Source organism: Neltuma alba, unplaced genomic scaffold (assembly GCF_004799145.2).
Source record: "Neltuma alba isolate B1F8T4 unplaced genomic scaffold, ASM479914v2 tig00011867_pilon, whole genome shotgun sequence".
Lineage (NCBI taxonomy): Eukaryota > Viridiplantae > Streptophyta > Magnoliopsida > Fabales > Fabaceae > Neltuma > Neltuma alba.
The window spans coordinates 22,130-44,721 of NW_021636471.1; the positions used below are offsets into that span (position 1 = coordinate 22,130).

The 22,592-nt window shown below is 35.1% G+C and overlaps 2 protein-coding genes and 1 long non-coding RNA gene across 6 annotated transcripts in view; 2 read left to right on the forward strand and 1 right to left on the reverse strand.

Annotated features, from left to right (window-relative positions):
- LOC114718772 (5'-nucleotidase domain-containing protein 4-like) lies at positions 1-7,950 on the forward strand. Its single transcript, XM_028904206.1, has 18 exons — positions 1-58; positions 155-1,103; positions 1,644-1,741; positions 2,503-2,622; positions 3,054-3,143; positions 3,252-3,367; positions 3,766-3,862; positions 4,329-4,400; positions 4,483-4,530; positions 4,614-4,691; positions 4,767-4,886; positions 5,056-5,161; positions 5,405-5,568; positions 5,855-5,989; positions 6,720-6,850; positions 7,167-7,229; positions 7,355-7,433; positions 7,544-7,950. The coding sequence occupies exons 2-18, from the start codon at positions 815-817 to the stop codon at positions 7,601-7,603; spliced, it is 1,866 nt and encodes a 621-aa protein (XP_028760039.1). The 5' UTR covers positions 1-58; positions 155-814; the 3' UTR covers positions 7,604-7,950.
- LOC114718774 (uncharacterized) overlaps positions 6,241-22,592 on the reverse strand; it is a 21,952-nt gene continuing 5,600 nt past the window's right edge. The window contains exons 2-3 of the long non-coding RNA XR_003737850.1: positions 18,745-18,747; positions 6,241-6,456 (exon numbers count right to left, since the gene is read on the reverse strand). This is a non-coding gene — a long non-coding RNA (uncharacterized LOC114718774). The remainder of the gene's footprint in view (positions 6,457-18,744; positions 18,748-22,592) is intronic.
- LOC114718769 (uncharacterized) lies at positions 8,933-13,606 on the forward strand. 4 transcript variants are annotated; one of them, XM_028904205.1, is made up of 4 exons: positions 8,933-9,073; positions 9,526-9,875; positions 10,127-12,034; positions 13,127-13,606. In XM_028904205.1, the coding sequence occupies exons 2-3, from the start codon at positions 9,529-9,531 to the stop codon at positions 12,018-12,020; spliced, it is 2,241 nt and encodes a 746-aa protein (XP_028760038.1). In that variant the 5' UTR covers positions 8,933-9,073; positions 9,526-9,528; the 3' UTR covers positions 12,021-12,034; positions 13,127-13,606. The 4 variants fall into 4 exon arrangements, with proteins under 4 accessions (XP_028760038.1, XP_028760036.1, XP_028760035.1 ...); XM_028904203.1 differs by having other exon boundaries at positions 8,934-9,116; positions 10,127-12,027; XM_028904202.1 differs by having other exon boundaries at positions 8,934-9,073; positions 10,127-12,027.

Consider the following 22,592-nt stretch of genomic DNA (forward strand, 5'->3'; position numbering starts at 1 on the left):
TCCCATTTCTGGCAATCTCTTTGGACGTCGACGCCATTGAGCAAAGGCAATTGAAAGGGTAAAACGGTAGAAATGATATACTGTATAATACAAAAACTCTTTTTCAAGAATTATGTTCTCTGAATAATTTTCCTAAAGATTGCTTAAATATCAGGTTCTGACCGTGTAATTGTTTGTGGTACGAAGAAAGGGCGAATTCAAACAAAACCAATCAATGATAGACAGACAAGTGCCGATTACGGAAAGACGGAATGGATGATCAAGAATCAGGAGGACTGGAGAGTTGCCTGGAGAAATTTTGCTTTCTTTTCTGGTTCTCTTTTTCTAACCATGCGCTTCAAAAAGGAAAAACAAAAAACAAAAAACAAAAAAGATGAAGAATCAATTCTAGTAGCAGAGAAGTCTACCAGAAAACAAAATTCTAGTTTGGGAGGATGAAGACATCCGTGAAGTTAATCCCCCTACGTATATTATACCGAAGTACCTGTACATTGATGCCCCAGGTTTTACCACGTTATATAAGATCCTTCGTCAAAGATTAACAAGGGAAAAAGCTCGGCTTTGAGGCTTTTATTGTCCAAGATTGTTGACCCAAATCATAAATCAACCCAGATTAGAAGATATTAATCCTGTGCTAGCGTCAGCACCCGAAAATGTCAGTGCAATAGCTTAGATTTTCTATCCACATATCAAAAGTCTACTTCACTTTCAAGTCTTCCCTACAAAGATTCGTTTTTCGAGCGGTTTATTTTCAATCTACTGTAACTGTATCCCCCACCGGCAATATCATCCCCCAGCACCACTGGCCGCAGATATGTACGCGGCGGAGGCTTTAGGCTGTTTCCTCGCTAGCAGAGAGACCTCTTCAGCAATGGCAACTCCTATCTGTATCACAAAGGCCGCTTTGATCGGACCTAGTTTTATTTTCAGTACTCCTATGAAACCTGGTAGAACTTTGTCCTTTTGCCGCTGCAGTTTGGACTCCAAGTCAGTTGGCGGTGATGTTTTCTCGGTGACGCCGTCTCACAAGTACGACGTGGACTATCTTGGACAGAGCACTAAAGGGGATTTGAACGTCAAGTTCGAGCATCTTGAGGCTTTTGGTACGATTCCCAACTTTACCTTCCCCTGCTCATCTCCCGCCCTTTTGCAGTTCAATTTCATATTCTCATTTGTCATTTTCGCTCTTTTACCTTTTATAAGCTTCTGGGCGTGCTGTTCTTTGAAAAGTTTGGTTGAAGGGTGTTTCTGAAACTGCCATCCTCTTTCATATTCGGTTGCAAGTAGCTTCTTTTTTAGATTCCACTCGTATTATGCTGTAGTGGTGTAGAGGGAGAACGTGTGTGTGTGTGTGTGTGTGTGTGTGTGTGTGTGTGTGTGTGTGTGTAACGTTCTCCCTCAGTTCTCTCGGATTCAATTTATAATTACGCTGTAGTTTGATGGACATATTTTATCCCTTCTCCTGCAAATATATAATTACGCGTTTTACCTTCTTAAAACGGTCAAGCTATTTCTCCTTATTTCTTGATATACTTAATGCCATTGGTACCAGTCAGGAAGAGCATGAATTTGTTGAATCTGTTTGCAACACTAATTGATTATTGTTGTCGGGGACCTAAACTATTGGTAAGTTTCTCATGTAGGAATTGATGGCCATGCCGCATTGGAAGGTCCAATTGAGGAAGTTGCCAGAACAGAGGCTAATGAAGCCGAAGGATTGCTGAGAAACTTGGGTATTCCGGTGTGGCAAGCATGCTTTATTTCCTTACTTGCTTCTTTTCTATTTATGTTATTTGGGCTTGATATTATCTGTTGTCTGCTTCTCTGTTATCTACGCCATTAATTAATGACTGCGTCATGAATGTGTTTGTTAATTTCTCACTATTTGCTTATCTGCATTGTTATCCGCGTTGTTATCAGCATCTTTCTTCCCACCTCCCAAACAAAGCTTAAGATTACATGAACATGTGCATGAATGCGTGTAAAAATGAGAGGGGATAATGTTAAAGTGAAATTCATGTTTATTACTAACATTTACATATTTTTCATTAAATTTTATAATGGATGAATACTATTATTTTTTGTCATGGCAATGTCGACGTTGTTTGTGAGCACACCATATCAATATAAGTCTTCCTCGCAGACACATAATTATGTGAGATATGAACTTTACTTTATAAAGCTGGATTAGGGAGAATGCACTCAAGAGTTGAGTTTTTCTGATTTTCTTATTGATTAATATGTACTATGATGCCTTATTCTAGTTATTTGTACCTTTCCCCGTTGATTAATATGTACTATGATGCCTTATTCTGGTTATTTGTACCTTTCCCTGATACTAACCATTTCCTTCATCCAGTCATTTTCTGGAACTGCTAGGCTGCTTTCCTCCATTTCTTTTCTTGATCTCTTTTTCTTTCTTTTGCTTTGGCTTTCCACGGAGTAGATATGTTTCTCTTGACTAAGTGAATATCAATAACAAGGTCTCATGTCCTTCTGCAGAGCCCTTCATCATCTAGAAATTCACCTCGTGGAATATTTTGTAGCCGCACCTTGAATCTGCGGTCAATTAGTGCAATTGGATATGATATGGACTACACCTTGATGCATTATAATGTCATGGTAAATATAAAGCTCAGTTTTGAATTAGTAAATAGCTCGCGTAAAATATTGAAATCTTAACTGCTGGGCTGTAAATATGTTTCCTTTGTATATTCTACATATTTATAAACAAATAACTTTAAGATCTTTGAAAGTGTAGTGTGCTGATGCTGATGAACCATTAAATCTTGTTTACATTTACATATCTTCGATTTTACTTTTACAATTTGATTTGATTTTACAAGTTATGAAGCATCACCAAAGGTTTGTAGTTCTTTAGCCCGTACCCCGCTGAAAGTATTTAGTCCTTTATATTTAGATTTTCAGCATTGCAGTTCAGATTGTAGAATAAGTTTTAAAGAGGATATTTTATTGTTTTCTGTTGCTGGGAACTGTTGGCTTTTCTCACTATTCAGGTCAGGGGAATTTTCTGATGTTGATATACTTTACAGGCTTGGGAAGGACGGGCTTATGACTACTGTCTGGAAAACCTTAAGAATATGGGTTTCCCTGTTGATGGACTTGCATTTGATCCAGAACTGGTAACATGTTATTCTTCGCAAGCTTAGGGTATTTGAGAAATGTTGCAATTTGATTGTATTAGTATTAGCTTGTCTTTCTAAGCGAGCCATGCGTAATGAATTGCTCAGGTGATTAGAGGTCTTGTCATAGATAAGGAGAATGGTAACCTGGTTAAGGCTGATCGATTTGGTTACGTTAAGAGAGCTATGCATGGGACCAGAATGTTATCTAATAGAGCCCTGAGGTATGCTTTGGGCTCTGTGATTTTGATTAATTAAAACCTTGTTAGAGTACTTGCCTACTTGTTATATCAACACGCTTTGAAGGTTGTTTTACATAATGCATTGTTCAGGTTTTCATGTATGTTGTTATGCACTAGCTATTCCTGAATAATGAATGTTAATACAACGTAGTGGTATGTTCAACTGCCTCAAGAATGTGCCAAGATATGGTTAATACTTTGTTTTATATTCTGAAATAAGACTAGATCTGTACATCCTTATACACCCAAACATGGATTTTTTGCATGGAGCTTCTTTGTGGCTAGATATATATTTATGTTCTGATGACTTAATGAATACACTTCGTTTCAAATTGGAGTAATAACTTATGTATTGCTTCTTAATTTTATGTGCATGGAAGTGAAATGTATGGGAGGGAACTGGTGGACCTGAAGCAGAGCCGATGGGAGTTTCTCAATACATTTTTCTCTGTGTCTGAAGCTGTGGCCTACCTGCAGGTATCGAGAAACTACTATTGACAAAGACTGAACTTTGTGGCAGCATATATTCTGCTGTGATGTTTGTTTTGCATTTGGCGTTAGATCTTAGCTTTCCCAGCATCTTTTGACTACAGCAATGTGAAATGAGTTGTATTGCTATCTTTACATTTGATCTGAGGATTGCTGGCCATGTTTTTTGAGCTCTAATGGGGTAAATTGGAAGTCATGAAAGCAACAAGTCTCCTAATTGATTTACTAGGTGTCATTTTCGTATAGTTTTCCCAGAGTTTTATTTTTGCGAAAGGTAAAGAGATTGGAGTATAAATGAATCTACCCTAGGCTGCATGCTTCTCGTTGGTTCTGCTTTGTTCTTAGCATTAGCATCTTTGTTTTCCACCCAACTTGTAAGGTTGTTTCCTTTTGATGATTTGGATTTGTCTCTAATTAGGATTAATTTTTATTGATAACATGTGCTCCTTTTCAGATGGTTGACAGATTGGATGATGGGGTTATTTCACCAGATCTTGGTCCACTTGATTACAAAGGTCTTTATAAGGTAATCAAAAGGTTGCTAATATTTTTCGAACAGTGTATTTGCTTATAGATGTTCTTTTCTTTAATATTGGCATGGCTTTCAGGCTGTTGGGAAAGCTCTGTTCAGGGCACATGTAGAAGGTCGTCTCAAGGTGAAGTTCATGTTTTCTGAATCTAGTTTAATTTTAAATGTTATAATGTATTGATGCCAACTGATTATGGCTTTTTTGTGTAGAGTGAAATTATGTCTAAGCCTGAACAGTTTGTGGAGCCGGATCCTGAATTACCTTTGGCACTTTTGGATCAGAAAGAGGTACGGCCTGTAATTTGTTTCTGAAATAGCAAGAGATATTCTTTGACTTCTTACTTAGGTATCTTCATGGAACAGGCTGGTAAAAAGCTTCTGCTCATAACGAACTCAGATTATCTTTATACAGACAAAATGATGAGGCATTCCTTTAATAGGTTCCTTCCCAATGATATGAGTTGGCGAGACCTATTTGACATTGTAAGTTCTACATTTATGCCTAGGGAGACTTAAATGAGATTTAACAAAAGTTGCCTTTTGTAATGGAGGGATGGAAATAGCCAAAAATTGTATGTGTTTTGCTGCCACCAGAAACCTCGTGCATTTTACATTGATCTTGCATTACAAATGGGGTTTTATTTATAAATAGGTAATTGTCTCAGCAAGGAAACCAGAATTCTTTCAAATGTCACACCCTATGTATGAAGTGGTGACCGGCGAGGGTCTTATGCGGCCATGCTTTAAGGCAAAAACTGGTAATTATTATTCTGCTCCTTGATCTTAGAGGTCAAAGCTATCTATTTATTGTTTAACACGTTGTATAATGCACTTTCTTATAAACATTTGGGTATACTGCTAGATCCTTCCGTGTAGAAAAAAGGGGAGGGAGGGATGGGTCATAGATTGTAAACTTGTTTGCTGTCTTGTTATTCTGGAAATGACCAATTTAAAGAAGAAAATCACTTCATTTTATTCTTTTTAATGACCATCTTCTGCAGGGGGTTTATACTCAGGGGGCAGTGCACAGATGGTTGAGAATTCTTTAAATATCCATGGCGATGAGATATTGTATGTTGGTGACCATATTTACACAGATGTTAGTCAATCCAAAGTCCATTTACGTTGGAGAACAGCATTGATTTGTCGAGAATTGGAAGAAGAGGTTAGTGCAACCAGTCTTTGTTCGACACAATCTTTCTGATTTAGGCAAGCAAAACTGCGCCCTCTTAAGAGCATAGGTCCGTGTAGTTGGACTTGGGGGAAAAATGATGATTGTTTTGAAATTGATTTCAGAATCCTTATGCATTTGTTGCATGATCTGTACTTGACATGGAAAATATTTACAAAATGAGTCCCTGATATGTCAGACTTCATTGTTGTGCCTTTACTGGTTTCCAACTATGAAATAACCTTGTTGCTTGTGCTTGACAAAAACGCTAAAACTGCAGTATAATGCACTGATTCAAAGCCAGAGTCATAGAACAAGGTTGGTGGAGCTTATAAATCAGAAGGAAACTGTAGGGGATCTCTTTAACCAACTTCGGCTTGCTCTGCAAAGGCGGAATTATTCACGGCCTGCTCAGGTAAGTTGGGTCTTATATGTATACTACCAACACAGTTTTTTATTTTCTGTTGTTGAGACTTGAGAAAGTTAAAGCAGAAGGCTTTCAATAATTTTCCCTTGAATTTATGTTGGCATTTAGTGGTTAGTCTGTGGTGCTGCAATTATTCTGTTGCCTCATTCAGTTTCTTCAACACATTGAATTAAATCTAACGGCTGAAATTGAACGATTCGTTTGTCTTATATTTATGTATCAGTAGATATCCCTTTTTTTTTTTTTATTGAAAAAAGTTTAGGTGAGTTGGGTCCCGGGGGCTCACCAGGGCCAGGGCATGCCTCTAGGCTCAGAGAGCGCTTACAGAGGTACTTACAGATCGCCCACCAACAAGGTCCTCACATCGACAGTGGGATTCGAACTCACGACCTTGTGGGTTATGAGCCGACTCCTTACCAACTGGACCAACTCTTGTTGGTTATCAGTAGATATCCCTGTTGTGCTCTTATAGTGCTAGCAAACTTGATTGTTTGTTGGAATTCTTATTATCTCTCATCTCGAAAATGACTCAAAATATTGTGCGCATCATCTGATAGCTTAGTCTAATTGTAAGGTTATCAATTCAATCATTTAAACGTACCGACGTATGGTTTTTTTCTTTTTAAAAAAAATGTTTCCAAAGTCTATTGCGTTAAAACCTTCTGGCCCAAGTCGGATGGCAATATAATTTTTTTTTCCCTTTCTACTGTACTTGAAGACACTAGCTGCAACAAATTTGGATGATGAAGACCTCACTGAATGCATGCAAAAGTTGCTTATTGTTATGCAAAGGCTGGATGATAAAATTGCTCCAATGCTGGAGGCAGATGGGGAGTTCTTCAGTAAAAGGTAAGCCCTAAATGCCTAGTGATTGGTATAGAAATCTCTAGTGCCTTCAACTTGTATGCGAATTACTTAGTCCAGCCATGTGCCTGACTATGTAAACCAAATTTTGTATATAATTTGAACGATAACTGAGCTAAATCGACGCACCCACTGTTTGAGTGACCTCTTTTATTCTTATGAAACAAGCACGAAGGATCTTAATTCATGGCTCTGCCAAACACTCCCCCCCCCCCGGGGGGTTGCTTCTGGTTATTACATTTGAAGTGGGTAATCCATAACAAATTTTGGCACTAACCTTCTGTATCGTGCATGTTGTTAGGTGGGGTTTCCTATCTCGCGCCGGTCTGTGGGATAAAAGCCATTTGATGAGACAGATTGAGAAGTATGTGCTTTCTTAAGATGCCCCTTAATCCCTTTTACATTCCTATGGACATGGCTTTAATAAAACTCAGCAATACTGCTTGCTTTTCTTGAGAAATGAGAGCTGTTTATTTGTTATAATCTCAGGTACGCTGATATATACACATCTAGGGTGTCAAACTTTCTAAATTATACACCCTTCATGTATTTCCGCTCTCAAGAACAGGTATTTTGGATCATCAACCTCGAGCCATCGAAAATTATAGCACATAAGATTATTTATTATCCGGGGTTTGATCTGGTTTAATGTTCATGTTTCTTCTTCTTCTTCTGCAGAACCTTGCTCACGATTCCTACTCAAACTATTGCTCTCATTTTGATGAGCCATCTTCATGAGAGAGAGTGCAAGCAATGGGAAAGGTAAATAGAAGAAATAAAAGTCTGCTGCTGACAAAAGAAGCGGATGTTTATTGTAACCGTTTGATGATGATGGTGGTGATGATATCTTACACTTTTTGTTTATGAGAACTGATAATGATGTCATATCTACCAAGGACACCGACGTCACAAGAGTCCTTGCCTTGGATTAGCGGTGTCACAATCTGAAGCTTGAAGAAAAAGAAAACAATGAAACAGCCATAAAATGTGTATCAGGTTGACAGAACATGTGTGGGGTGTTTAGTTAATTAAAGTTGTACCTTTTGTGTTCAAATTAATTTTATTCCTGCCAAATGCCAATCCTACTTACAGCATTCTCTTCGAAATTCGAATAGTAACTTCTCTGCTGCTAATGAACTCATAGTATATAAGGTCACACTACTATTAAAATAAGAAGAAAGGGAAACTAGAATTTATTCTTTTTTCCTTTTTGGGTTAAATATGGACCACTTCTATTGAATATATGCTATCTATTTGATTAAATATGGATTGCCTTTCAAAATTTCATTTCCACAGCTATAGAAATAAAAAGAAAATTACGGGGTTCGAAATGAAATAATTGACCAAGCCTAGGATAAATCGAACAAACGTCGGATTTCGAACCTGAGAAATGGTCTAGACTGAGTAATAAACTAGAGTGAGCAGTGTTATTTCTCAAGGTTCGTGAAGAGAAAATTCACGCATTATGTTTTATTATGAATCATTATTTGTTGTATGATCCTTCTTATAAATAAAAAAAAAACCATTAAAAATGAAGTTGACTATTAAAACAGTAATAAACAACCCACTCCCAGTTGCATTGTATTCTAATTTCACACACTTTATCTGGCATAAAAAATAGCAAACTATTTTAACTTAATTTGGTCTATGTATAATTAGGGAAAAAGTCCTCAAGCAAAGTTGTGCCCAAATTAATGTTTCCACAGTAAGTTCTATATATAACGAGTTTGATTAATTTCTAAAATTACACAGAGAATATTTTGTAGGGAGAAAAACGATGAAAATGGGGTAATTATTGTTTGTTGCTAAATGGGACAAACTAGTGCCTTCATGGGGTGAGAAGCAAGAAACACGTGACTTTGACTAGCGACGTGTGTACATCTATGCACTGGGCTTTGGGGCCCCTAGTCAACGCGGAAGTTGATCTAAGACCATTAAAAGTCAAGCATAAAATAGAAGTATGACAAATCAACGGTTCCGAGTACTATATCAATCATAGCCTCGGGACACGGATACTACGACGTCGTAACCGGCATAACTTCAGTTCCAGCCCGCCCCTTCTGGCCGATATGGGCATGCGCTAGCGCCTCACGCTCTCTCCGATTGGTTCGGCCAGGCAGAGCAGAAAAGTCTCCAACTTTAGCGTCGTGGGAGACCAAGCAGACGAAAGGAGACCGTCTAAGGGGCCTCGCATAGTCTGGCTTTCCGGTAAGTGTCTTCGTTTTGCTCCTTTGTGCACCAGTTGATTAGGGTTAGTTTTCTGTTTTGTAATGATTATACTTATGTTTCGAAGCTTTTTGGAACGTCGGAGGGAAATTTTCGTTTTGGGGTTTTATCAGGAGGTTTTTTTTTCTGTCTTTTTGGTGTCGTGCCTGTTTTATTAAAGGGAATTGATTTTTGAATACGGAATTGTGTCATCAATCCTGATATGTTTTATGTGAGTTTTACATCGTAAAGGTTTATTTCTTTTCTATGCTGTGATACGGTGTAAAGATTGGGGATTCAGAGCAGTGAATGTAGGTCCTTTTTGTTTTCCTATGGGCATTTGCCGTTAGAGTTTCAAAATGTTGAATGTACACTTCTTCAGGTTTTGTCGCCTATGAAATTAAGCGTTGAGAAATAAGTTTGTCTTACTAGCGGCGTTCTTTTTTTGTAACTAGGCCATGGCTACAAAAAAGGTTATAGCTATATGTCAATCAGGAGGTGAGTTTGTGACGAATAAGGATGGATCGTTGTCATACAATGGGGGTGACGCCTACGCAATAGACGTCGATTCACAGACGCCGCTGAATCATTTCAAGTCTGAAGTAGCAGAAACGTTCAATTTTAATGTAGATACAATGATCATCAAGTACTTCCTTCCCGGCAACAAGAAAACTCTAATTACTGTGTCAAAAGACAAGGATTTGCAGCGCATGATCAATTTCCTGGGTGATTCTGCCACAGTTGATGTGTTCATCATATCAGAGGAAGCACCAGCTCGAAATACATCTAATATGCCTGGTAGTAGGTAGTTATTCGCAATTCTTGGTTGTCCGTGTCTCCTTTTGTTTCCACCTGGCATAAGTAATTCTGTAGATCTATTTAGTCCATGGTTGCAGAAATCACATTTAGGTTTATGAGGTCAGAGATTTGTGCTTGTAAGTTCTAATTTGTTGGAAGACATTTTCTTGCTTTTACTAGATGAACAGCCATAGGTATTCTGGAGTTATATCTGTTCCACTTGTAAAAAAATATCTTATAGAATACTCGTCAGTGCAGGTCAAGCAGGACTACGGTGTCAGAAGCTGTTCCTGTTGCTGCCCCTGTTGATGTTCCAGTTGATACTGTCCATGACATTGAACAAATTGAGGTGGATGTCAATGATCGAGGTCCTTTATCCTGTATACCATCCTGCGCCATGGATGACAAGCATCAAAAGGCTGCTCAGCAGTGGGAAAATACCATCACTGGTGTGGATCAAAGGTTTAATAGTTTTAGTGAATTCCGAGAAGCATTGCATAAATACTCTATTGCCCATGGGTTTGCTTACAGATATAAAAAAAATGACAGTCATCGTGTCACTGTGAAGTGCAAATCTCAAGGTTGCCCTTGGAGGATCTATGCATCAAGGCTGACCACCACCCAATTGATTTGCATTAAGAAAATGAACACAAAACATACTTGTGAGGGGGCTGCTCTAAAAGCTGGGTATCGGGCAACTAGGGGTTGGGTGGGAAGTATCATAAAAGAGAAATTAAAAATCTCTCCTAACTATAAGCCAAAGGATATTGCAGATGACATAAAGCGTGAGTATGGGATTCAGTTAAATTATTCTCAAGCATGGCGTGCAAAAGAGATTGCCAGAGAGCAGCTACAAGGCTCCTATAAAGAGGCATATACTCAACTCCCATTTTTCTGTGAGAAGATAAAAGAGACTAATCCTGGGAGTTTTGCAACATTTACAACTAAAGAGGACTCAAGCTTTCATCGTTTGTTCATATCATTTCATGCCTCAATATCTGGTTTCCAGCAAGGTTGTCGTCCTCTCCTTTTTCTTGATAGTACTCCTTTAAACTCGAAGTACCAAGGGGATTTATTGTCTGCAACAGCTGCAGATGGGAATGATGGCATCTTTCCTGTAGCATTTGCTGTTGTAGATGCTGAGACTGAGGACAACTGGCGTTGGTTTCTGCAGGAGCTAAAATCAGCACTATCAACATCTGAGCAAATAACATTTGTTGCAGACTATGAGAAAGGCTTAAAAAGATCTCTGGCTGAGATATTTGAAAAATGTTACCACAGTTATTGTTTACGTCATCTGTCCGAAAAACTGAACAAGGACTTGAAAGGTCAGTTCTCTCATGAGGCAAGACGCTTCATGGTTAATGATCTTTATGCTGCTGCTTATGCACCCAAAATGGAGGCTTTTGACCACAGTATTGAGAACATTAAAGGTATTTCTCCTGAAGCCTATGACTGGGTCATGCAAAGTGAGCCTGAGAACTGGGCAAATGCATTTTTTGCTGGAGCTAGGTATAATCATCTAATATCTAATTTTGGACATCAATTCTACAGTTGGGTGTCAGAGGCGCATGAATTGCCAATTACTCAAATGATTGATGTATTACGAGGAAAGATGATGGAAGCAATTTATACACAACGTGTGGAGTCCAATCAATGGATGACAAAATTGACCCCATCCAAAGAGGAAATGCTTCAAAGTGAATCTTCAGTTGCACGATCATTTCAGGTGTTGCTCTTACAAGGTAGTACATTCGAGGTCCGTGGAGAATCTGTTGAGATTGTTGATGTTGACCATTGGGATTGTAGCTGCAAGAGATGGCAAATTTATGGGTTGCCTTGCTGTCATGCCATCGCTGTCATTGAATGCATTGGTAGAAACCCATACGATTATTGTTCCAGATACTTCTCTGTTGAGAATTACCGGTTAACATATGCAGAATCTATTCATCCTGTGCCCAGTGTAGACAGACCAGTCTTTGATTCAGGCACAATAGTAGCTGTAACCCCTCCACCAACAAAGCGACCTCCAGGTCGGCCAAAGATGAAGCAGGCAGAATCAGTAGACATAATTAAACGTCAGCTGCAGTGCAGTAATTGCAAGGGACTTGGTCACAATAAGAAAACGTGCAAATTATTGTTAGAAGCATGACAACATTGTATGTGGTAGTTCACTCTCTCTGTGTACCTGCTCCTTTCCATGTGTGTCTTTGAAATAATCTATTATTTTTATGGATGTGTGCTAGTTGCCAAGCTAGACTTTGAGCTACTGAGATGCATTCATATGGCCTGTCAAGCTAACTGATATGGGCAAGTGAATTGACCTAAATCATGCGGATTCCTGTTGGCATCTTTATAACTTGTTTGTTAATTAGGTTTCGGCTGTTCACTTTGTCTTAAGCTGCTATATTAGCCTGGAAGCTTTGTTTTTGTGGTCCTACCTTTTATTTGAGTAACAAGACAATGATGAAAGATTTAGTTACAAATAAAAGGGGAGTGGGATCTAGTCATGTCCTTTTGTTGTTTTTGTTAACACTATTAAGCACCTTTAGTGAATGTAAATATTAGTATATCTTAATTACATGAGTAATTTTGCTGGTAAGAAAGATATGATTGGTTGTTGTCAGAGAGGAACTCACTGGATGCCATAATCAGACTCGATTCCTTGCTACCAGTTTTTTTTTTTTGGGGGGGGGGGGGGAATGGTTCATACACCCGCTGACTTCCTTCGCAAAATAATAAAATGAAGCATGTATGGCAGAAGTGGAGTATTAAGAACATTTTGCAAGCTTTATTAATGTGTCATGTCATTTTGGCCTAAGTCAGGACATTAAAATGGCTCAATCTGAAATAACTAGATGGAGAGAAGCTCGGAGATATCCTTAATTTGGCATTTTGGCTATTTCTGTATTCTGTTTCTTTCCCCATTGCACCCTTCATATCAAGTTATCTTCCCAATCTGTTTATGATGTTTGCTCTTTTTTGGTACACATTTCTGTCCCAATCGTTACTTTTTGCTGTCAATATAAGAGTAGAGTGTAACGTGCGTGCCATGAAGGATAACCATACCCTTTGCATCAAAATGGGGTATATATTTCTATATTAGATGGAGATTAACTCTACATGTGATGCATTCATTACTCTCTGATAGTTTGTGTACATAAAAGGTATTACATGGACATTGCTCTGCATGTGTATAGTTGACTGGTTCAACTGGGAATTTCAGATGCTATATAAACTGAAATATTTGTGTGGCAGAGGGAATATTTATTGAAGCATAATGCACTGCACGCCATGAGTGATGAAATCAACAATGGAAGAATTGAACACGAAAAGGACATGGTTTAGTTGCTGTCTTGGTTTTACTAGTCTTCAAATTCATCTGCTGGCTATGCACAAATTGTCGGATTGAGATTCTAGAAAGGTGTTCTTCATCCTCCGAAGTCGCTGGGCTTTATCTGGCTGAGATTTAATAACTTCCTTTTGATGAAGTATATATATTGTGCATACTACCAAGGAGGAACCTGGCCACGAGTTACAGTGCAGGCATTTCTTGTCTCTAATTTATCTTTGCACTCTCAATTTATTTATTCAATGAAAAGCTCGTTGTCTCTGAAGATATGCTTATGTTTTGGGATTTGAAGTCTTGTCAATCTTCAAATTTGGAGTAGATTTAGCATGTGATGTTCTCATTATCCCATCTTGAAATGCAAAATATGTTAAATCGTTGAGCTTTTCGGAATGCTTTTGTGGGTATTTTTTAGATGATGGAGGATTGTTTCTCCAGCCAAAATTAAGACATAACTTTTTTCGAAATTTTGTTCGGCCAAAGAATTGTTTTCATCCATGTTATCTGTCTTAACTCTTAATTCGATTCTTATATTTCAAAAACTAGGACATTTTGATGTGTGCCATATAAATTGTGAAACCAGGTTTATTAGTCATTATCTATGAATAGTGCAATTTTTTAATGTTTTATATTATATGCAAACATTAGTATCGATGATTTGTAATTAGACCTTCAAAGTCTTCTTTTTTTGTTTTGGAAAAAAAAATGTTAAGCCTTATTCCCAAGGTTAAGTTTTCCTTAGTGTAAACTTCAGCTTTACTGAGTAGTATAATGCCTTGCCTGCCCGCAACGATGTTGTGGTAAGAAATGTAAGCTCCTGGTCTGGATAATCCTGTGATTATTTGTACATGTTGAGTTTCCCGTAGGTATTTTAGGAAAATTAATGCAAATGATTATTAAAGTAAGTATTTTTAGAAAAATTAATATATATGATTTCAAGTAATTAAATTAACTAATTTTAATTAGTCTTAGCAAATTAGCTATTCAGCACCAGCAATTCATTTGAAGGAGTGAGAAGGGAAAAGTCCCTTTTTATGCACCTTTTTTCTCCAACCGAATCTAATTTTCTATGCGCATTAGTGTCTCTAAACTTTTGGATTTAGATTTTAGAATTGAAATTTTATTTTTCTGAAAAATCTCCAAAATAAAAGTGATAGAGAAAGGAGAAAATGAGTTGCAGATAACTGTCTAAAAAAATAAATTAATTAGCTATCATTTTTTGGGATAAAAACTCATGGCTGTTAAATTCAGTCTATCACAAGATTGAATGTAAAGGATTGAAATTAGCCGGTGGTGCAACATAGGACAAATGTTGGAGGTTGAAATAACAGAGAAATCAAAGTCCACGGTCCACATCCACAGCCACAGAGTGTGGGTTGTGTTGTCTCCCTCCCCCTGAGATGAGTGAGTGGCAAGCAAGGCACCTCCAAGGGCCGCCTCATAGTCCCCATTCATAGTGGGTCCCTATTTATTTATGGCCCCACGTAGTAGTATGTTGTTCCTATGTGTTCCTTTTCAATATAGGGCTCAGTTTATTTTGTTTTCAACATTTATTACTTTATTATAAAATAACTTTTTTTTAATAAGGAGTTTCTATTAAGAGATAATTCAAATTCATATTATCAATAAAGACATGTCAAGAAGGACAATATCTATTTATTATAAATAACTAACTTAAATAATTTTTTAAATATTCATTAATTAATTATCTAACTATTATATTAAGAACCAAAGATAATAATAGTTTCGAATTATATTGAGTTAAAATTTAGAGTTTAGAGCTAAAACTGAATTAAAACTATAAGGAGTAGATTACACCAAATTAAAGTGTAGAGATTAAATTACAAGTTAAAACTATAGAAATAAAAAAATTAATTTTTTTCTTAGGGGAAAAATACAGAAACTCCCGGGATGTTTGAATATCATCGTTACGTGAAAAAAAAAAAAAAAAAGTGGAAGTTCTTGGTTTCTAAATATGGCGGCGGCAAGCGCGGAACAGATTTGAGTTTTCATCCGCAGCGCGCAATTTTGACCTAAACTTGCAATTATTATCGCGCGTAAGGTGTGTATGGCTTGAAAATGAAGAGACAACGCTATAAATAGCATAGATTAAATAAATTAGTGTGAAAAAAATTAATACGGATTTGACAAAGATAAAAATACAAATAAATAAATAAAAACAAAGCTGAACAGAGCACGTGATGGTGGGCCACATGACATTATAAACACCAAAAACATGTGGAGGAAACCTCGTTTATCTGTTCTGGGGGGTTGCTTTTCCTGTTTGTGGTCCAAGCCTGCCAAAAAATAAAAGGTGGGCATGGCGAATGTGGGCAGCTTTCGAGAAGCCTTTTGCTTTCACACGTCCATCTTCTGCTTACACACACTTTTTTCTTCCTATTACCAACCTCCTTGCTCTTTCTCTTTCCTTTCATGTCCGCGTTTTATTGGACTTGGTCTGGTAATGGAGTGGCATGGATATCATCTCCACCTGTTACTGTTTACTTCTTTCATTTTTTCCTTTTTTTTTTTTTTAAAGAGTTCACATTCGGGTCTCCTCACGAATGTTGATTTAGTTTATAAGAATTTGATTATTTTCTATAAAATTGCGACTTTAGACATTATTATTGTAAGGATTTTATTGGCAAATTATCTATATATTGTTTTATTAACGCTCATTGAACTAAGGTCTGCTTTGATTTTAGTTAAATCTTTGAAAGTTTTTTTTAGCTAAAGCATGGGTATCCTCCTATTTGAAGCAATCCTCTTCGAGGCACTGTCGAGCGCTAAATGTGGACACCTCTCCTAGCAGGTACTCGAATCTTGGTTGGCCACGTTGTGAAGGATTAACCCATTCCGCTAGACCCAACCCCTATTGATAAATGTTTGAAAGTTAAAAGTACCTAAACTTTGTTTGTTCTTATTAAAAATAATAATAATAATAATAATAAGCACTGGGCCTCTCCTCCTAACAACCATAATAGTGGCTGTGGGTCTTCCTGATTTTGTCATTTTCAAATGCATGTGCTTATTTCACTTTCAAGTTCTGCTAATTCATCCAAATTTAAGCCATGTGAACTTCCAACTAACCTCTTCCAATATATAGGCAATTGTGCACACGCATATTATAACACTCAACCTTAAGAATTTATATAAAAATGATAATTTTTCTACTGAGGCCTTATATCATCTTCAACTACACAAAGCATGTTTGTTTTTATCAGTTATTAAGAAAATTGCTATGAAGTTCTAATTAAGGAACATAATTATTAAAACGTTTCACTAACAACAGAGCAGCCTACAATGTGACAAGTTTTAAGATAGTAGATGACAACTACTCACTTGTTATTAAAATTTACTAGTAATTAATTTTTTTATTAATACCTCGTTACAATTCTCCCTCATTTATTCAACCTTCAATGTCATGTAGAAGATGTTTAGATCCACTAGACTCTTATTAGGTGATATGGCCACCATGTGTGCTGCCATGCAGGACATCACTTGTGCTCATATTATTTTATTTTAATTCCAAACGTGAAACCTTTGTTCATATCCTCAACTTATGATTTTTTTTTTTTTCCAATTGTGTATATTAGTTGCATACATTAAAAGGAGTTACGTCAATAGCTTGGTGATTTTCAACATAAAAAATTAAATACATATTTTATAAGTAACTAATTTAATTAATTTTTAATATGTGTAATTTAATTATCACAAGAGTTATAGAAGAGAGAGACAAGATCCTGAACTAAAGGGAATGGAGGGCTGATTGTTTAGGATTAGGTTGCTTCAGAAAAAAGACAAGCAAACAGAAGAAGATGGTGCTTTTGCGTTGCGTGTCCTCTTCACTTCCATTGCTCTTCTATTATTGGCCTCCCCCGCATTTCTTCTTCCTTACTTCCCTCTCTTCATTTTCGTAACCATAATATACTTATATTATATCCACTAAAACATTATTTCTCATGTTAAGGACTGGTTTGGGAGGACTTTTGAAATCATGGTATTAGCCCTAACCATGATTTCGGGGGAAAAAAAAAACAGAGTAATCAAACACCCATTGGCCAATAAGAGTTGGTCTGATTAGTAAAAACACGGCTTATAATTTAAAATATTGTAAATTTAAATTCCACTACCAATGCGAATAACTTATTAGTAGAAAATATGTAAGTATTTATATAAGTACTGTCTAAGTTTGGAGATATGACTTGATCCTGATGAATCTCCGGAACCCAACTCACCTAATATTTTTGTTGCATAAGAAGAAAACACCCATTCAAAGGGCAAAAGTGATTTTAACTCCCAACATACTGATTTGAGCCAAAATCATCGTTTCAAAATTTCTCCCAAACAGATCCTCGAGCATCAGGATTCAAACCAATTAGTCAAGTATTTGTATTGGCCGGGGTTTTGTTACAAGTAATTGTTTTTAGTTTTTAGTTTTTAGTTTTGCTATCTTTTTGGAAGAAAGTAAAATGTTTAGCCAATCAATATAATTATACATAAACAAAGTTCCACGCGTGCAGTCAAATACTATTATCATTATGATAAAATACACACACACACACATCTTGAGATTGGCGTGGGCGGTGCTCAAATTAAAGAAAGATGAAGTGTTGGGTTTGGTTAACGTAAATTGAATAAAAAATTGATCTCAGGGCTTGTCATGGAGCAATTGGGAATTTGGGATATTTTATGTATTTACATGTGCGTCGTTACTCCTCCGTATGTGACCAAATCTAGCTCAACTTGAAAGCGTGCACGTGTTCTCCCGGGACCTTAAGACGTCGTCGCTTCGCTTTCATGCCGTCCCTTCTATTATTTTATTTTTTTAAAAAAAATCATCTACTTAGTCAACGATGTTTTTTTTAATCTGGATTTTAATTATCATAGATTACAAGGACAAGAAATCTTAGTCACGCTAATAATAGTCGTGAGATTTTTTATTATAAATAGATTATAGTATATCAAATATCATTAAATAATAAAAATACTATATACATAATAAATTTATTTTTATAAAAAATTAGGAATATTGAAGATGAGTAAAATAAATTCTCTAATTAGGTCATTGTATATAAAATTCAAACTTAATTAGAGAATTTATTTTGATCTTGCATGTAAAACCTATTTTATATGTTTATCAATTTTTTTTCAAATTAATTCTATTGATATTCTCCCAATAATAATTAAATAGAAGAGAGGGGAGGGAATTAAGAAATATGCTTAGGGTGTTTTAGGAACATATCATACTCCTCCGGTCCTAATTATAAGACCCAATTGACTTATTTGAGGAGATTAAGGAAGTAAGTTAAGTTGGTAATTTATAATAAATAAGTGTTGTCATTCCTAAAATATCCTTGCTAATTAAGTATATTGGCTAAAACTATCATTATTAGAAGGATTATGTTGGAAAAAGATGTATAAATATAAGAGACAAAATGGATTGGGTCTTATAATTAGGACCAAATAAAAAGTCAAATTGGGTCTTATAATAAGGACCGGAGGAGTATTAATTAATTTAACTGACTATCTTAATCTACTCAAATTAATTAATTAGGTCTTAATTAAAAATCTGAGGAGTAAAAGAAGCTGAATATTGTAATAAAGAAAATGAACAGAGTTGTCTCTATTTATTTATATCAAACAATATGTAACGTGGCAATCAAATGTCATATAATCATGAAAGAATTTAATTTAAATAAGTTATGCATTTTTGCACTAACAAGCGACACCGAACAAAATTATTGGCAAACAGTTACGTGAATGGAGTTTCATGTTTCATGTTTGCAAGTAAATGCCACTGGCTTGGTTGCCTAATTATAAGAAACAAATATCTACTTTTTTCAATATCAAGAATAATAATCTAATGTAGTTGAAAGCTTTAAATATATAGGCAGCCGAATTTTTTTTCCCCCAATAATACTCTTGCGAAAACTGTGTGAAAATTACGAGAACATACTTGTCTCATTTTTAAAAAGGATATAAGTGGAAAAACAAAAAATATTTTAAATGGAAGCAAAAAATTACACGCTCATTTTTTGATACAAAAGGAGCGGAGGGAGTGTTAGTTTAAATATTATTCCATCTCATTGTAACTGCAGGATCTCTTAATATTTTCTTTTTAAATTAACCTCATTAACTTCATAGTTTTTCTCTTCCTATTTTTTTCTCCCACGTTTAACACCCTTTCCCTTTTTTAGAATATTTAAGAGAGTGTGTCACATGTTTTTTAATAAAATAAAGGAAAACAATTTTATTTACTTTTTAAATATTTATAAATTAGTTTTTTTTTTGCCAGCATATAAATTAGTCAGTTATATGTTATATTAGTACAGAAAGTGGGAAAAAAAAAATTTTTGACGCATACCAATGAAGGATCAAGTACATTGGGTTTGATTAACATTAATTGAATGGAAATTTGGTATAGGGTTTGCCAGATAATAGAGTTAGGAATAGTTCATTTTATTAATAAATGCCCCAATTATAATGTTGGTAAACCCAAAAAAATGCACCAACCCTGTTACACGCATCATCACTTACTCGTTTATATTTGGAAAAATTATTAAGGAGTCCCAATAAAAAAAATTAATTACTAAAAAGTTCTAATAACAGGTGAACAGTCTAAATCTGTTGTCATTTTCTGTTTTAAAAATTGTTATTATTTACTCTTCACTTGTCAATAAACTTTAAGGTAATTAGATTCCTTTCTTATAACCAGATTGTAATTCTCCTTTTACATTTTCCTTCATTTCTTTAATTTCTAATAATCAAATAAAGTGAGAATACATTTAGGAAAAATCCATTTATATATCCACAAATATATGTGTGCTGGTGTTGTGTCTGGGAAGGAAGAGACAGAAGATGCAACGATGGAGAGAATGAATAATCTCATATAATCAATAATGGAGGTTTTAGGTAGTGATTCCACGTGAGTGTTATCTTCCAAAAGGCAAATTGCCAGGGACATCAAGGTTGGAATCCTCCGGATTTTATTACATGCGTAATGAGGATATGAAAACCTCCTTTACTTTAATTTATAACACATAAGACAAAACCAGTACGGATATAAGATGTATTTAATTAATTTAATTAAAATAAAAAAATTAGAAAAGTTAATTAATTATAAAAAATGATAGTATGTTTTTTCTATAATACCATAATCATTTTTCTTAACATTCTTTTTCTCTCACTTACTTGATCATGGCTGAGAGTATCTACAGGGATAATTTAAGAAAAAAATAATAAATATGAGAAACAGATCTTATATTTAGAATTAAAATTAACTTAATAATTAGATCCTATATTAAAGATCAGACGAGTACTATTAAATCTTGTTATTTGGTCAATTTAATTAGATTTTTCATGATTAACAAAATTTGAGGAAGTGAGAGATATTATATTATACAAGTTCTGCGAATAGTTTTTTCTTTTCCATCAGAAAACATGCTCAATTATAATATTATTGGAAGAAACACCAAGTCCCGGAAGGACAAGCAAGCATCAAATGAAAGTCTGCAACATGATACAAAAGCTATAAATGGGACTTTTGCGTTATTAATAAAATTAAAGTTAAAATATATTTTTTAGTCTTTTAATTTTACACAAAATCATATTTCAATCTCTTAATTTTAAAAAGTAAATTTTTAATTTTTTAACTCTAAAACTGTTAAATAATAACAAAATATTATTAAACACTATCATATTAAATTTAATTTTTAAAATAATCATTATTGTTACAAAAAATATCAATCCAGTCTAATAATTTTAAGGCTAAATACTAAAAATTTATTTTTTTAAGTTAAAAAATCAAATTAAAATCTTACATAAAATTGAGGATTAAATGTATATCTTAATATGGGAAAAATCTGAAAATAAGGTCTTTGTCTTCAACAAGTCACACGTGGTGCGGAAAAACTGAAACAGCATTTATTTTCTCAGCGACTTTAACAGCAACGTTATCCACGTGGCTCACCCGAGCAGCCTTACAATATTTAAGCATCAAATTAATTATAAAAAAAATTAAATACCATTAAATATTACTCCTCCGGTCCTAATTATAAGACCCAATTGACTTATTTGAGGAGATTAAGGAAGTAAGTTAAGTTGGTTATTTATAATAAATAAGTATTATCATTCCTAAAATATCCTTGCTAATTAAGTATATTGGCTAAAACTATCATTATTAGAAGGATTATCTTGGAAAAAAATGCATAAATATAAGAGACAAAATGGATTGGGTCTTATAATTAGGACCAAATAAAAAGTCAAATTGGGTCTTATAATAAGGACCGGAGGAGTAATATTTATAGATTTCCCAATATGGGAGTGGGGGCCTCAAAGGGGAGTGGTCCCCAGTTCAGATCCTTTTTTTTAATTCCGGTGGAACAGGCATTTCACAAAATCTTTATCTTTTTTTTTTTTGGCCAAAACAAAATCTTTATCACTACGGACAATTCATTGGAGTCGTTGTTACTTGCATTTATGCGTCTGCGCCCAGTTCATTATTATTCATTGTAAATAAATAAATAATTGTGCATGTACTCGTTCCTTCTTATACTTGTTTAGAGCTTATTTAGAGCTGCTAAATAAATAAATATTTTTATGTGAAAATAAAACTCTTCTCAACTGTTTTTAAATGTTCTAATTGTCATTCTAGACAAGTTTCTTTGTTGATTTATTTCTCCCAACCTTGTCACTGTTTTAATAGTTTCTAAAATACATGGATAAACATCTTTTTTTATTTTTTTTCCCCAGATTTTGTTAGAAATTAAGGCTCCTCCCCCACTTAAATTAAAGCACGTCCCTCTGATTCAATGCATAGAGCAGGCGACAATATTTTTTTGAAAGCCTTGAAGCGGAGACGGAGAAGAGGCTGACACCAGTCGTGGAATTGTGTTGTGTTGGCGAGACATTGGAAAGTTGGGTTGCGCGTGATGGGTTCGGAGCCAACATGGAGGCTCCACCAAGAAATTTCGTTTTTTTTTTAAAAATGTGATTAATATATATTTACACATAAATATTAATATTAGACTGAATCGTAGACTTTATCTAAGCATGAGGGGTGACACTGGCCACCAAGAAATTTGGTTAGCATGTAATATGCTAAATATCTAATAAAATTAATTTTTCATATGCTTTTGTAATTGAAATAATTATTAATTGTGTATTTTATTTTTATTGATGTGTTTAACAATTAACAGGTGCAAATCACGCGGTAATATACTGTTTATGTTATAATTAATTTTCCGTAATGAACTTATTTATTGCATTTATAAATTGTCAGAAAAAAATATTTTTTCCCATCTATAACTGGAAAACGAATATGTATACATTCAAATATTTATGATATCATATTGTATATACACTGAGAGATTT

What these genes read in the sequence shown, in the direction of transcription:
- LOC114718772 (XM_028904206.1), top strand. Translation starts at nt 815, where the DNA reads ATGTACGCGGCGGAGGCTTTAGGCTGTTTCCTCGCTAGCAGAGAGACC. An exon ending in CGAGCATCTTGAGGCTTTTG is followed by an intron (nt 1,104 to 1,643) that starts GTACGATTCCCA and finishes TTTCTCATGTAG; the next exon opens with GAATTGATGGCCATGCCGCA. An exon ending in TGATGCATTATAATGTCATG is followed by an intron (nt 2,623 to 3,053) that starts GTAAATATAAAG and finishes TATACTTTACAG; the next exon opens with GCTTGGGAAGGACGGGCTTA.
- LOC114718769 (XM_028904205.1), top strand. Translation starts at nt 9,529, where the DNA reads ATGGCTACAAAAAAGGTTATAGCTATATGTCAATCAGGAGGTGAGTTT. An exon ending in TCTAATATGCCTGGTAGTAG is followed by an intron (nt 9,876 to 10,126) that starts GTAGTTATTCGC and finishes TCGTCAGTGCAG; the next exon opens with GTCAAGCAGGACTACGGTGT.